General features: G+C 42.6%; 1 protein-coding gene across 1 annotated transcript in view; it reads left to right on the top strand.

Annotated features, from left to right (window-relative positions):
- Positions 1-4,158, top strand: part of Lgr5 (leucine rich repeat containing G protein-coupled receptor 5) — a 132,043-nt gene extending 127,885 nt beyond the window's left edge. Inside the window, exons 17-18 of the mRNA XM_076920255.1 lie at positions 19-102; positions 1,505-4,158. Of these exons, the coding sequence (XP_076776370.1) occupies positions 19-102; positions 1,505-2,592 (1,172 nt within the window). The 3' untranslated portion in view covers positions 2,593-4,158. The remainder of the gene's footprint in view (positions 1-18; positions 103-1,504) is intronic.
- Positions 4,159-15,599: the final 11,441 nt, after the last annotated feature.

The following is a 15,599-nucleotide window of genomic DNA, read 5'->3' as shown; positions in this document are numbered from 1 at the left end:
CATTTCTTATTCCTTCAGATGAGCGGGACCTGGAAGATTTCCTACTTGACTTTGAGGAAGACCTGAAGGCCCTTCACTCCGTGCAGTGCTCGCCATCTCCAGGTGAGAGAGACCAGAACTACCTTGGTGTCGATTATCACTTGAACTCGGAGGCTTTCTAACACTTTGGCTGTGTTTTCAGAATGGAAATCTCTGCCAACACGTGGCCCCTCACTGTGTCTGACAATCAGAACTTATAAAAGACAAAGGAGCTTCAATCCCCTAGAGTCTTTCTCCATTCACAAATAGAACTTTCGTGGAGAAGTGTTGACTCAGGCTAATACAAACTAAAGAGTTAGCATGGACCCGAGGATAGGATTTAAGAAGCAATATTACTACTTATCATGGAATGGTACCCCTAGGCTTGCTTTACATAATCAAAACATTTTTTATTAATTTTGACCTTCTTTATAAATGGCCATTTAGGGACTAGGAATTTAGTCCAAGAATGAAGTGCTTGTTTAATATGCTTAGGACTCTGCCCTTCCTGGGTATGGTGATACATGCCATCAGACCCTACATTACACTTGGGAGGCTGAGGCAGGCAGGTCTCATAAAGCTCAAGGCTAGCCTGGTCTACATAGTTCCAGGACAGCCAGAGCTATGTAGAGAAAGCCTGTCTTAAAGAAAGAAAGAAAGAGAGAGAGAGAGAGAGAGAGAGAGAGAGAGAGAGACAGCCAGAGAGGAAGGAAGGAAGGAAGGAAGGAAGAAAGAAAGAAAGAAAGAAAGAAAGAAAGAAAGAAAGAAAGAAAGAAAGAAAGAAAGAGCGAGCGAGCCGGGCAGTGGTGGCACACACCTTTAATCCCAGCACTTGGGAGGCAGAGGCAGGCGGATTTCTGAGTTCGAGGCCAGCCTGGTCTACAGAGTGAGTTCCAGGACAGCCAGGACTACACAGAGAAACCCTGTCTCAAAAAACAAAAAACAAAAAAAAAAAAAAAGAAAAAGAAAACATGTGAAAACAAATAGAATATAAATGAATTTTAAAATATTTAATTCCTAGGGGAGAAACTGTAGGTAATTTAGTGAGGAAAGGCACTGATTAATAATTTATTTCCAATAAATGTGTTCCTTGCCCCCTAAGATGTCCATACAGTGCACACTCCTCCCGCCCACAAGGTGTCTCATATGGCCTATTTCCCCAGGAGTCTCTTTCTTGGGCTATGGAACCTTAGAAGCCATTCAGAAGGTCTTAGTGAGAAACCCAGATCTGGTTTTTCACATCGCCCACACTGAAATGTCTTGGGATTGAAGTTTCCCCTTTGTATTTTTCTATACATCCCCTGGAAACACAAGAACCTGGGCCATCGATGGGTCAGTGCTACAAATCTCCAAGGCGATCCTCCCGCTGGTTTAAGAACGAAGAGCAAGGCACTCGGGCACTGTGGTTACAGTGGTGGTTACTGACCTTTTGCTACATCTGTCGGCCCAATCTGATACAGCCTCTCTCTCTCCCTTCCCTTCTCAGGTCCCTTCAAGCCCTGTGAACATCTATTTGGTAGCTGGCTGATCCGAATAGGCGTGTGGACCACGGCAGTACTGGCGCTTTCCTGCAACGCCTTGGTGGCTTTGACAGTGTTCAGAACCCCCCTCTACATCTCTTCCATAAAGCTGCTAATTGGGGTAATCGCGATAGTGGACTTACTCATGGGCGTCCCCAGTGCTGTGCTGGCTGCCGTGGACACGTTCACTTTCGGCCGTTTTGCTCAACACGGTGCGTGGTGGGAAGATGGAATTGGCTGCCGAGTCGTTGGCTTCTTGTCCATTTTTGCCTCCGAGTCGTCGATCTTCCTGCTCACTCTGGCCGCGCTGGAACGAGGTTTTTCGGTCAGGTGCTCTTCCAAGTTTGAAGTGAAAACTCCCCTCTCTAGCCTGAAAGCGATCATTTTGCTGTGTGGCCTCTTGGCCCTGACCATTGCCACAGTCCCCTTGCTAGGAGGCAGTGAATATAACGCCTCTCCTCTCTGCCTGCCCTTGCCCTTTGGGGAGCCTAGCACCACGGGCTACATGGTGGCCCTCGTGTTGCTCAACTCTCTCTGTTTCCTCATAATGACGATCGCCTACACAAAGCTCTACTGTAACCTGGAGAAGGGAGAGCTGGAGAATCTTTGGGACTGTTCGATGGTGAAGCACATTGCTCTGTTGCTCTTCGCCAACTGCATCCTTTACTGCCCCGTGGCTTTCCTATCCTTCTCCTCTTTGCTAAACCTCACATTCATCAGTCCCGAAGTCATTAAATTTATACTTCTAGTGATTGTCCCACTTCCTGCATGTCTCAACCCGCTTCTCTACATTGTCTTCAATCCCCATTTTAAAGAGGATATGGGCAGCCTGGGAAAGCAAACCCGTTTCTGGACGAGAGCAAAACACCCAAGTCTGCTGTCCATTAACTCAGATGATGTTGAGAAACGGTCCTGTGACTCAACCCAAGCCTTAGTGTCCTATACTGATACCAGCATAGCCTGTGACTTGCCTTCCAACTCTGGGTCATCACCAGCTTACCCGATGACTGAAAGCTGTCACCTCTCTTCAGTTGCATCTGTCCCATGTCTCTAGTTACTATGAGAGAGGAACGTTTTTTTAAGAATTGGAACCCTGAAATACCATTTATATCGGAGCAGTAGCTAAGAAAAGCTGAGCTGAAACCTACCTTAAAACACAAGCAAACATCTCTAAATTAGTATGGAAACACTGATGCCTCTGAACCGGAGCGTGACCATCAGTCTAAGCACTGCTTGTATCATTTGTTCAGCTACGAGGTAAATCCATCAAGACCACGTAGATGAACCCAGATGAGAAAAGCAGACTGAAACGCTCTTCCAAAATAGTAATAATAATAATAATAATAATTAATATAATAAGCTCTCTGGTTTTAATTGTATTGTCTTCAAACTCACCAGCATAGTCACCCATGGTGGGAAGATTCATTGGATGAGCAATGGGTGTATTTAAATCCACAAATTCCTTCTTTAAAAAGTTGAGTTTTAAGAAAAAACAAGGATTTTTTTTTAATGGGCTGCATTGCCCACAGAGTTTCATTTTAATGGCTACACAGAGATGATTGTGTGTGTTTTGCCTTTTGTCTGACAGGGTCCTTCCAAGACACCAGTTTCTTGAATTGATAATGCGAGACATTTTTAATCCAAACATAAATTTAAGGTACTGGGTTTCAGAGATAAGCACTCAGTGCATCCTCCCTTGATGAAATAAATCCGGTAACAATTTTTTTTGGAAAGGAATATTAACTTAAATGGTTTCTAGAGCCATTACATATGGGTAAAACTTGATTCTTCTGACTCATTGTTTAAAATCCTGGAGTCTAAAGCTCAGAAAGTTCATTGTCAGCAGTGGGCGTACCTATGAAAGACAGTACGCAATTATAGGGTTTGTATTTATCCCTGAGTGGGAGCTTTTGGCAAGATGTTTATCATTGCCTCAAATGGTTGTGCATTGTAAGATGCTCAGATGCAGGGTGTAAGTCCGCAAACCCACTGTGTAACTTCACACATCCATCTCTGTAGCTCTAGCTACACACACCCATCTCTGTAGCTCCAGCAACAAAGCCTCACCACACTTTGGACTCAACAGAAACTGGGCAAAGTATTATTCTGTGTATGTAGCTTGGTTTTAGCTGTGTCTCTTTTTGGATCAACCACTTGATATGAAGAACATTACTTCTCGGCTTATTCCGTATTAACACCGGTGTTAGATGTTTCAAGACAATTATTAAATTTGAAACGTGAAAGGCTTGTGCTTAATTCCATGATCCTGCATTAGCTTTGTTGCAGCCAAACCAAAAGGCTATTAGGTAGATTTATTTTTGTATAAGCATGTTTTATTTTGACCAGATGTTTTAATGTGGAATTTTTTAAAAATACATTTATGAGATGTTTTATAAGATGTGTAATATAGAATTGTATTTATTACTACAGGAGAGATACAGTGACATTAAAGAACATGATAAACCATGTACAGTGGCATATTCTCCCAAACATATTGTTTCTCTGCCAGTTTTCTCTAAATGCATTAATTGTATATATGTAGATACATAGTGTTTGTAAATAGATTCAGAATTTGCTTTTCTACTGGGCACAAAATAAATTTGTAATAAAATGTGTGACTTGCAAAACAAAATATATCTTTCAAGTGTATTGATTAAGAATATGGACAAATATATGATCTTCTAATGTTTTCAAGTATTAGTGTAGATTTTCTATATATTTGTACTCTAATCCTTTAGATATATTAGACTCAAATATTTCATGAGAGTAAATCAAAATATATATTTTAGCTTCTGAATTATCTTCCCTATAACTGATAAGTTGTGACTTGGTGTAATTTATTGTCCCCAGTGATGATTGGATATGACAGCCTACACTAGTTCCAAATTTCTTAGTAATATAAGGAAAAAAAAGAGACATTTTAAAGCCTAATTAGGAAAACAAATATGAAAACCAAACTAACCTTAAATTGTCTAGGGTGAACATGAATTTTCTATAAGTTTAATTTATAAACATAAATTTGATATATACCCATTTCATGACTATGTCAAGAACATCCACTCCCAGCACTCGATAAAATGCACTGCTACCATTCAGTTCCCATTGGCCGCAACATAAGAAATGTAATTATTTCTCTGTATACTCTGTGTCAGACTAGCACCTTCAGTAGGATCTGCCTGTGCCTCTCTGGGATGTATACAATGGAGGATCCACATGATGGCGAAACATAGCCAATGTTTACAGCACACTCCCAGGATTCCTGGTGCTATTTTCCACATGTCCCTCAGACTTACCCATATCCTGAATCCCAACCCTAGTTAAAGGAATCCTGCTGTTCAGTCCATACTAAATCCTTGGGTAAAATAGGAGCTTGTCCCTCTTGGTCCCATTCCTTCTAGCCTAGGTTACAGAGAATGCACCTCTCTAGTTCTCCTCACCACACTTATTTACTGGACAATCTAAGCGAGGATCTACCACCATATCTGTCTCTCCTGCTCAAGGAAGCATAGGCAATAATGTAATCTTTAAAAAGGAAAAGACTTGTATCTACCTTTATTAAAACAACAACAACAACAAAATAACCCCCCCCACGCTCCATCATTTTAATAACAAAACACTAGTTACACCTCACAGCACACTGCTCTCACATGCCTGATAAATGCTCTCCACTATGTAGAAAGAATTGGAGTTACCTCTACAGATGAATAGATCTGCAGGGAAAATAGACAACATGGATTTATAGGCTGAACAGTAGTAAAAAAAAAAAAAATTTTTTTTAAACTAACATTTAAATCATTTAAATTTATGGTTTCCAAAGTGCCTTCAGGGGTTGGAGAGATGGCTCAGCAATCAAAAACAAACAAACAAACCAAAAACTTTGATAGATCCAAGGTGTCCACCATCCTGAATTGGGGTAGAGCCTGTTGGCTCTTGGCAAGTTCCACCTCCCACAGTGGCTTCAGGAGAAGCAGCAGACCCAGGATGAGGACCAGATTTGATTCTAGTTTAGACCAAGGAGTACAGGAAAAGTTCTGCATCTTGCAGAGGCTTTGGCAGAAGCAGAAGACCCAGGTTAGGAACCAATCCTGAGATTGGGTAAGGCCTACTGACGTTTCACCTCATGCATCGGCTCGGCAGAAACTTTGGACCCAGGGGAGGGACTGGATCTAACGCTGGAAAAGGCCCACAGGTGCATGGATTGCTCCACGACTCACAGTAAAAGCTGTAGATCCAGGCTGGAGGCCCAAGCTAATATAGAACAGTACATGACTGTCTTAGGAAGACCTGAGATTGAGCCCCCATTCCTAACCACCAGTGCCACAGAAGGAGAACACACCTAACCCTACCATGACTTCGCCCTCCACTGCAAATGCTACCACAGAAAGAAAACCGGGACACTTGAATTTTAAAAATAAATAACACAAAAGAAAAAAAATCTCAATCAACAAACTAACAGCAGTTGCATAAGTCCTGGTGCAGAAGGAGAAAAGCACGAAAGCCAGGGCACCATGAGTCCGCGCAGAATAGTAACCCGACAACAGGACCTAATCAAAAGGACCTGCACGAACTTCCAAAGGGTTCCAAAGAATGGAACCCTTTTTTTTTTTTTCCATAAAAAAGTCAAACAACTCAAAAGACATGGATTTACTCCACAGGAACGAAGGCAAAGGCATGAGTGAAGTAAGAAAGTTAAGAGAAGTCAAGGGGGAAAAATGCAATAGATGGGATTGCTGAAGAAACCCAAACAGCAGGGATGCTAGAAATGAGAAGCTCATTACGCCAAATAAAATCCTCTGTAGAAAGTCTCACCTGTGGAATGGATTCTGGTGAAGAAAAGAACTGGGACTGGAAGGCAGGGAATTGGCCCACGCTGTAAAGTTCAGTGAGAATACACACACACACACACACACACACACACACACAGATGAACCAAACATGGGAGACTCTGGGGACACCTTAAAAAGACCTAACCTTTGAATTATGGGCATAGGAAAGAAACAATACCATAGTGAAGTAGTCGAGAATATTTTCAACAGAATCACAAGAATATTTCCCGAACCCAGCGAAACAGAAGACCATCAAGGTAAAAAAAAAAAAACAAAAAACAAAAAAAACAAACAAAAAAAAAACAAAACAAAACAAAAAAAAACCACAGGTGTGTAGAACATTAAATAGGCAAACCCAGGAGAGAAACTCCTCATGAAATTAAAAATACTAAAAATACAGACAAGAAAGAGTATCAAAACCTGGAAAAGTGAAACGCAAGTCAGTTATAAGGACAGGCCCATCAGAATAACACTTGATTATTTGACAAAGGTTTGGGGGTTTTTTTGTTTGTTTTTTTGATTTGTTTTGTTTTGTTTTTGCTTTTTTGAGACAGGGCTTCCCTGTGTAGCCCTGGCTGTCCTGGAACTTACTCTGTAGACCAGGCTGGCCTTGAACTCAGAAATCCACCTGCCTCTGCCTCCCAAGTGCTGGGATTAAAGGCGGGGAAAGAGAGAGAGAGAGAGAGGGAGAGAGGGAGAGAGGGAGAGAGGGAGAGAGGGAGAGAGGGAGAGAGGGAGAGGGGAGAGGGGAGAGGGGAGAGGGGGGAGAGAGGGGGGAGAGGGGGGAGAGAGGGGGAGAGGGGGAAGAGAGGGGGAGAGGGGGGAGAGAGGGGAGAGGGGGGAGAGGGTAGAGAGGGGGGAGAGGGGGGAGAGAGGGGGAGAGGGGGGAGAGAGGGGGAGAGGGGGGAGAGGGGGGAGAGGGGGGAGAGGTGGGAGAGGGGGGAGAGAGGGGAGAGAGGGGAGAGAGGGGAGAGAGGGGAGAGAGGAGAGAGAAGAGAGAAGAGAGAAGAGAGAAGAGAGAAGAGAGAAGAGAGAAGAGAGAAGAGAGAAGAGAAGAAGGAGAGAAGAACTTCTCCAGGTGAGGTAGGCACCATGACACACACATTTAATCTCAGCAATTGAGAGGCAGAGCACATCTCCATGGTTTCAAGGATAGCCTGGTTGGTCTACATAACAAGTCCAAGGTGAGCCAGGCCTACATAGTGAGACTTCTTAATAAAAAATAAATAAATAAAGGCTTCCATGATAAAAAAAACATTAGTAAAATTTTTTAGCACAAAGGCAGCTTTAAGGAGAATACCAGAAACAAGCCTCCAGTCTGACAGCAAGGACAAACAAGCCCAGGAGTTTACAGGGAATAAACACTTCTGACAAAAAGAGGCCTGAAAAAACCCAAAGCAATAAAAACAGCAGGAATTAATATAAATCATTTGATAATAACTCTTTAATGCTCATAGTTTCAATTTCCTCATAAGGAGAAGCAGACAACTAAAAGCAGCCTATACATTAAATTTAAATTAATTTATAGTGGGATCCCCACCAAAATCGCAAGACAATTCTTTACAGGAATTTTTTAAAAAGTCTTAAAATTCATAGGAAAACATAAGAGACTCAAGATAAACAAAACAATGGTAAGCAATAAAAGTGCTGCAGGAAGTCTCACCATCCCAAATTTCAAATTATACTGCAGAGCTACGGTAACAAAACAGCATGGTATCCTTATAAAAGCAGGCATAGTAAACTGAGGGTCCAGATCAAAAGCCCAGGCTCCTTCTACCACTTGATTTGGGTTTGTTTGTTTGGTGGTGGTGGTTTTTTTTTTTGAAATTTTTGTTTTTGTGAAGTTTTCAGAAAGAAGCTAAAAATACACCCCGGAGAACTGACAACATCTTCAGTAAGTGATGCTAACCCAACTGGACAGCTCCCTGTAGAAGAATGAAAGACCCTTATCTTGCATCTGCACAAAACTCAACTCCAAATGAATCAAGGACCTCAGCGTAAGAGCTGGTGTGAACCTGATCAAACAGTGGTTCTCCATGTTCCCAATGCTGTGACCCTTTAATACAGTTCCTCATTTTGTGGGGAGCCCTTCCCCCCCCCCGCCGTAAAATTATTTTCATTGCTGCTTCAGAACTGTAATTTTGCTACTGCTATGAACTGCAATGTAAATGCGGTTTTTTTGAGGGTTGCAACCCGCAGGTTGAGAACTGCTAGGATAGAAGGTTGGAGATGCACCTCAACTTGTGAGCACAGGAAAGTTCTTTCTGAACAAGACCCCAGGAATACAGGCACTAAAGCCAACAATGGACAACTCACCAATTAAAAGGTTCCGGTAGATCAAAGAGCCTTTCATCACTCAAGTGAGTAGACAGCCTATAAGGTGGGGAAAAACCTTTACCAGCTATACACCTGACAGGTTTATCATGTATAATATACAATGAACGGTAACATCTAAACACCAAGAAAAGAAATAATACAATTTTTAATTGTGCTTTCTCATTTGCATTCTCTGCTGCTTGACTCACAAGAATCAGAAAATACAGTAGCGTAAACACCCATTAACAGAGGAACAGATAATAAAGACATGACACACCACACATACTGCTGAAAAAATGAGCACATACTGCTAAAAAAAGTGAAATTATTGGAGCTTGAAACAATCATTCTGAGTGAGGTAACCAAGACCCAGAAAGACAAACACTGCATTCTTTCTCTTGTGTGTGGATGGCAGACTGGAAAACTTACTTGCATATGTTTATTTATATATTTTTTTATTTTTATTTTTTTACTTGTATGTGTTTAATTGCCAGCAACCACATGGTCACTCACAACCGTCTATAATGAGATCTGATGCCCTCTTCTGACATGCAGGTGTACATGCAGATAAAGCACTCACATACATAAAATAAATTAAAAAAAAAAATTTTTTTTTAATTTGGGATTGAAAAGATCTAACATTTGAAAAAGTACCAGTGTCCTGCTTCTGAGGCTGGAGAGATGGCTCAGCAGTTAAGAGCACTGGCTTTTCTTTCAGAAGACCCATGTTCAATTTCTAGCATTTATAAGGCACTTCACAACCATTTGTAACTAGAGTTCCAGGGTATCTGAAACGCCCTCTTTTGGCCTCTTCAGGCATTGCATGCACATGGTGTACATACATGCAGACAACAAAAAAAAAAAAATCAAAAACAAAGATACACACAAGAAAGAAAGAAAGAAAGAAAGAAAGAAAGAAAGAAAGAAAGAAAGAGAAAGAAAGAGAGAGAGAAAGAGAGAGAGAATAAAGGAGGGAAGGAAAGGAAGGAAGGAGGGGAGGGGAGGGAAGGGAAGGAGGAAAGAAGGGAAGAAGGGAAGAAGGGAAGAAGGGAAGGGAAGGGAAGAAGAAGAGGGGAGGCAGGGAGGCATGCAGGCAGGCAGACTCACTCTTGCCACTTTTGTTAACTGCTCCAGAACCCTTTAGCTATCATGAGAACAGGGAACAGGTTCTGTATAGAGAGGATGGCTCCCTGTGCTCACAGCTCTTTCACACGTGGAAACGTTACATTATATATACATTTTACATATAAAGGAGACCATCTCCCTTTAGGCCACTAAACACTGACCATTTTCTCTGTCAGGACACAGAGGCCCTAAAGGACAATTAGATTATGCAGCTTTCCCTTGCAGGTGGCATGGCCAGGTTGTGACTGTTCTCGTTTCAATATTCTTATGTTCCTAACAACGCTGAACTCAGATTCTCCGCTTGCTCATCTCAAACATGAGGCCCGACAGGTCTGGAGAAGATGGTCACATTTTAGTTCTGCTGAATGCAGAAGTGGGTTTAAAAACAAACAAAACCAAGAAAGTGCTGTGAGCTGGAGGAGCACCATGGAGGAAGAACTACTGTGTGCGTGACATCCCGTGCTCTGAGAAGGACAATCGAACCATGCTTCTCAATGGAGCAGTGTGCCAAATGGTGTAGGACAGAGAATGATACCCCAAATAAGAATAAGAGAAAAAGTGAGAACACCCTACCTGGTGTGTGTGTGGGGGGGTCAATAGTAAAGAAATGAAGGGTTAAAATACTTGAAATTCACTGAATGCCTTCTTTAGTATCAGATCGCAGCAGGCCAGCTAGAATAGTCAGTCTTGATGGCTAGATACATCCCGACTCAAAAGCTGGTTCTGGATGGGACACTGGTATTTACCTCTTCTCAGCCTCAACATTCTTCACAATAAAACACAAATGATACCTCCAGGCTCACCGCATTGGGAACAGTAATAATCGGTGTATTTACACTTTTATCATAGAACCTGAAAGTAATACCTTGAGAGGTATTCTCTCTGTCTCTCTCCTTCTCGCCTTTTCTCCCTCTTTTTCTCTCTCCCCCTCTCTCCATCTCTCCCTCTCTCCCTTTCCCTTTCTTCCCCCACACCTCTATCTATCTATCTATCTATCTATCTATCTCTATCTATCTACCTATCTATCTATATCTATCTATCTACCTATCTATCTATTGATAGATACATAGAGACAGGTATAGATACAGGTATAGGTTCAGATTATATGAATATATCACACCTCCGTAGCCCTCCAGAATGAGCAAAGCAGGCCTTGGGATTTTCCAAATGAAGAAAACGTGTCAGAGGGGTGTGTGCCCACCTGTCATCCTAGCAGTTGGAATGTTACCTTTACTGCTGCTGTTTCTAAGATTTTTGCGCTTTGACTCCAATTACTTGCCTATTATCTGCCCTTCTCACCCCTGAAGCAGGCTTGTGAATTATAGGCCAGCCTGTATTACATAGAGAGACCGAGACACGGCTGACTATCCAGCCGCACTGTCTAAGGAGGAGGAGGAAGAAGAGAAGGCCAAGAGTGGGAAAAAAATGATTTTCCAAGGTCAAAGATGAGGATCTAGGACTTAAACACAAGCTATATTTGTTAGCACCCGGAGAGCATCTTAGAGCATTATCCATTTAGAGAACAAGGAGCTATGGGTGAATCCCCCCCATAACCCAAAACAAGATCACCCTGAACATTCAGTCATCACACTCATGTCCTGTAACTGGAGGGCACAGTTCTTGGTCACAAGCAGTGGGAAGTCAGTCTACCCGGTGTGGTGAAGGAGAAAGATGTAGACTTTCATTCACGGTATTGGGGACCTGCTGTAGAGTTCAAGGCCTGTTCTGTGATTTCCCAGTCTTTGACTAAATCTGATCTTTTCCCTCAAAATGCTGATGAAAAGAATAAGTCTCTTACTGCAGGAAATCGCAGGCTTAGAGGCTGTTCATTTTGTTGCTGGCTCTCTCCAGGGGTGTTCACAGGAAAGGGCAGGAAAGGGGGCGAGTAATCAGGGCCATAGCTCAAAATCATAGACATAGAAGCAATGCAGGTAATGCAGCGGAGCCAAGAGGCTACAGAACATTTCCTCTGCAAGCCGGGTGGTGGTGGCGCACGCCTTTAACCCCAGCACTTGGGAGGCAGAGGCAGGTGGATTTCTGAGTTCGAGGCCAGCCTGGTCTACGGAGTGAGTTCCAGGACAGACAGGGCTGGCGCGAATATGTGCACACTCCACTGCCTATATAAGGTCTAAAACCAACCTTCCCCATCAGCTCTCCCCTGCCACCTTGTTGAGGCAAGCCGCCTCTGAGCTGCACTGTGCACTCTAGGCTGGCTTTCCTGAGAGCTTCCACACTTCCTTCGGTCTTGCCTTTGGAATGTTGAGATCACATACACGTGACCTGCATTGGGTCCTTTATGTGGGTTCCCAGAAGTACACACAGGCTTGTGTGGTGGCCACAAGACGATCTGACTGGTCCCCTTTTCCTCCTCCCTCATCTCTTTTGAGGTGTGTGTGTGTGTGTGTGTGTGTGTGTGTGTGTGTGTGTGTGCTGTCAACTCTCTTTTTTAAAAAAATCTATTTTATTCATCTATGTATTGCCACGTGGAGGTGAGAGGACAGGTTATGAAGGTCACATCTGTCTTGTCACCATGAGGACTCCTGTATGGAACTCATTCATCAGGCTTGGATGCACAAGCGCCTTTACTGGCCTGACCATCTCCAGGGACTGTTTTTTTGTTGTTGTTGTTTTTTGTTTTTTGTTTTTTTCTTTCACTAGTCTTGAACTTATGCAGGTATAGTTGACTGGCCAGAAAGTCTCAGGGACTCAGGGATCTACCTCTCTCTCTCTCTCTCTCTCTCTCTCTCTCTCTCTCTCTCTCTCTCTCTCTCTCTCTCCCCCCAGCACAGGCCTTCCCTAGACATCAAATCTTTGATCTGAAATTGTTTTTTAAACCTCCAGTTCCCAGAACTGTGGCAAGAACATTTTTCCGCTGTAACCTCCGATCAATGGTGCGGCTTTATCGGACCAGACCCTCTACGGCAGTGGCTTGGATACAATTCCTCATAATATGGTGACCCCAAGCATAACATTATTTTCATTGCTACCTCCTAACTGTAACTTTGCTACTGTTATGAATTGCAATGTCAATATCTATGGGTTTGGATGGTCTTAGGTGACGCCTGTGAAAGAGTCATCTGACCCTCCCAGGGGTCGTGACCCAGAGGTAGAGAACCACTGCTCTCAATTTTTTTTCTCTCCTCACTAATGGAGACAGGTTGGAAGCACTGTGTATATTTAAGTGTGTGTGTGCGTTTGTGTGGAACCCGGACAATTGTGTGTTATCCTCAGAAACAGTATTTCCAGGCATCAGACAGTACAAACAGAATCACCATCCAATCCAGGGAATGGAAGTTTTGGAAACTGTTGTTGGTAACGCTATGGGACCAGCTTCTGTTGCCATAGTTTGCAAACACTGTCTGATCACAGACCATGTCAAGTCTCCTGTACACTTTGTTGGGAGCTGACTTTAAGCAGAAAGCGGCTATCAACTTTGCAGCCATCTGGAACCATGTACCCTGATAGAGACTTGTTTTTCAATAGCCTACAACAGCTGAAGCACACTCTGATAAATATCTTGTTTATCCCACATAGCTTGTTTTGCTGTTTAGTGACCCCAGCTGCATGGTGCACGTGGTAAAATGTCTTCACCTGTGTTCCCCTGCTTGTGCTTATAAATACCCAGGATTTTCTTGTAATAGGGTGACTAGGGGAAATAAAGGAGCAAAGGAGACTTGATCACACACCCTGTCTTGTCTCTATTCTTCAAGTCTCTTGCCCCTCCATCCCCACTCTCTTTCTTGACCAGAGCACTTAGCCCCAAAGTGTGGGGCAGTGCAGTTCTCAACAACACTTGACTTGAATCGGAGCTATTAGGTCTGTTTTCCTGAAATGTCAGATTACAGACCTTCAGTCCTGTGAGAACGGGCTTGAAACCCTCGATAGGATGATGATGGGAAGAGACTGGAAGCAGAAGAGGTCAAATTGACGGTGACCATCACTGACCGCACAGGAAGCAAAATTGCACCTATTGAAGTTTTGGGAGGGAGACTAGATGTTACCATGCTGAAGAAAACAAAGAAGTGGCATGGATATATATATATGAGAATAGTGGTTCGAATCTGCAAGCTCAGCATTGAGGAGGCTGAGGTAGGATTGCTTTAAATGTAGCTTGATCTTCTCAGTGAGAACCTATCGCTGATAAAACAACATGCCAAAAAAAAAAAGCTTTACAAACAATAGAGTTTCTTAAAGTCCTGTTCCCTGGATGGGTTGGTTATTCTGTTTGTACTATCTGATGTCTGCAAATTGTGTTTCTGAGGATGACACACAATCGTGTGGACTCGACACAAATGCACACACACTTAAATATACACACATAAACATAAAGCATAAGTTTCAATGTTCAAGGGAGGAAGTGTCTTAACCCATGTAGGGAACAGGTCTCTCCCAGTGTCCAACCAGACCATCCTGGAGAAGCCTGGATCAAGACACAAACGCAGATCCACCTAATGAGAAGTGTGGAGAGAGAAAAATAGCTTTCGATCCTGGGTAGTTGTTTAATTGAATATACCTCAGGCATGTTTGTCAAGGATAGGCAGCCCATCATAATAGCTATTATGTGAGCTTGATCTCATGTGCTAGCTCCTTTGTGTATGATATATCATTTAATTAGGACACGGCCTGTAAGATAGATCTCATTACTGTGTTTGTTTTGGAGGCAAGGAAAAGAGAGAGAGGTTAAATTTGCCAGAGGCTTTGCCTGGGAAACAGTAGTGACGGAGCCCTAGACATGTTTCTGTAAACACCTCCTCCAACACTTTTCAAAGAGCAGTCCCCGAGCGTGGGCTGTCAGGCCTCACTCTAATCTTAAGAATCTGAAACTGAAGAAGTAGCATTAAGCTGTCTGTGTTTTTTTTTTTTTTTTACTGTCCTGGGTAGGTCATTCTGATATAGGCTCACAGTTGAGAGCCGTTTGCAGCCTACCATGTACAAGACCTAGCGTCTAAAGAGAAACAGGGCTATTATCCTTAGGATAACAGAATAGGTGGTCAGAATAGGTACTGGTTTTTTTTTTGTTTGTTTGTTTGTTTGTTTTTTACACTACCAAGAAAATAGGTAGGGAATGATGCTCAATGCATTGACTACAGGGTTCTTAAAGCATGAAAAACAACTCTATCCGAGTTATACTTGATTACAATGTATTTAGAGTAAGGAGGTTATCTGGTGACCATTCACAGAGTGGTTACCCTGAAGGGAACTATAACAAAGTGAACAGTCAGATTGTGAGGCCAGGTAGCCTGAGTTCAAGTCTCAACTCCAGTCCTCATGGTTGGGCACCTTTATTTACCTTTCTTCAGGGTGTAAAATAGGCCACAAGATCTACAATATGGTACTGAAAGACCACCCACACTATACTACATAAACCAATGAAGTCTACCATCCAACTGCACTTTTCTACTGGCTTGTGTTTCTCCAAAAATCATATGCTTCCAAGGCGATAGTATTAGGCATTATTGGTTTTAGAAGGCTCTGCCCTCAAGACTGAGATTAGTGTTCTTATAAAAAGACTTGTTCTTCACCATGAGAAGGGCACAGCTAGAAAATGCTGTCCACAGAGTAGAATCCCAGAAGACACCAAATCCGCCACTTTCTTAATTGTAGGCTTTCAAGACTGTAAGAAATACTGTCTATCAGCCACCCAGTTTGTTTGAGCCAGCAGTCCCAAAGGGACTAACTAACTATAAAAATAAACAAAAAAAAAAAATCTAAAATGAAGTAAAAATACATCATTACAGAACTTTGCTTGGGGGAGGGCTACTGTTTCTGATTTTTATGCAATGAACACAAATTT

The sequence above is a fragment of the Arvicanthis niloticus genome, chromosome 22 (genome assembly GCF_011762505.2).
Source record: "Arvicanthis niloticus isolate mArvNil1 chromosome 22, mArvNil1.pat.X, whole genome shotgun sequence".
Taxonomy (NCBI): Eukaryota; Metazoa; Chordata; class Mammalia; order Rodentia; family Muridae; genus Arvicanthis; species Arvicanthis niloticus.
This window is presented reverse-complemented; position numbering and strand designations above follow the sequence as displayed.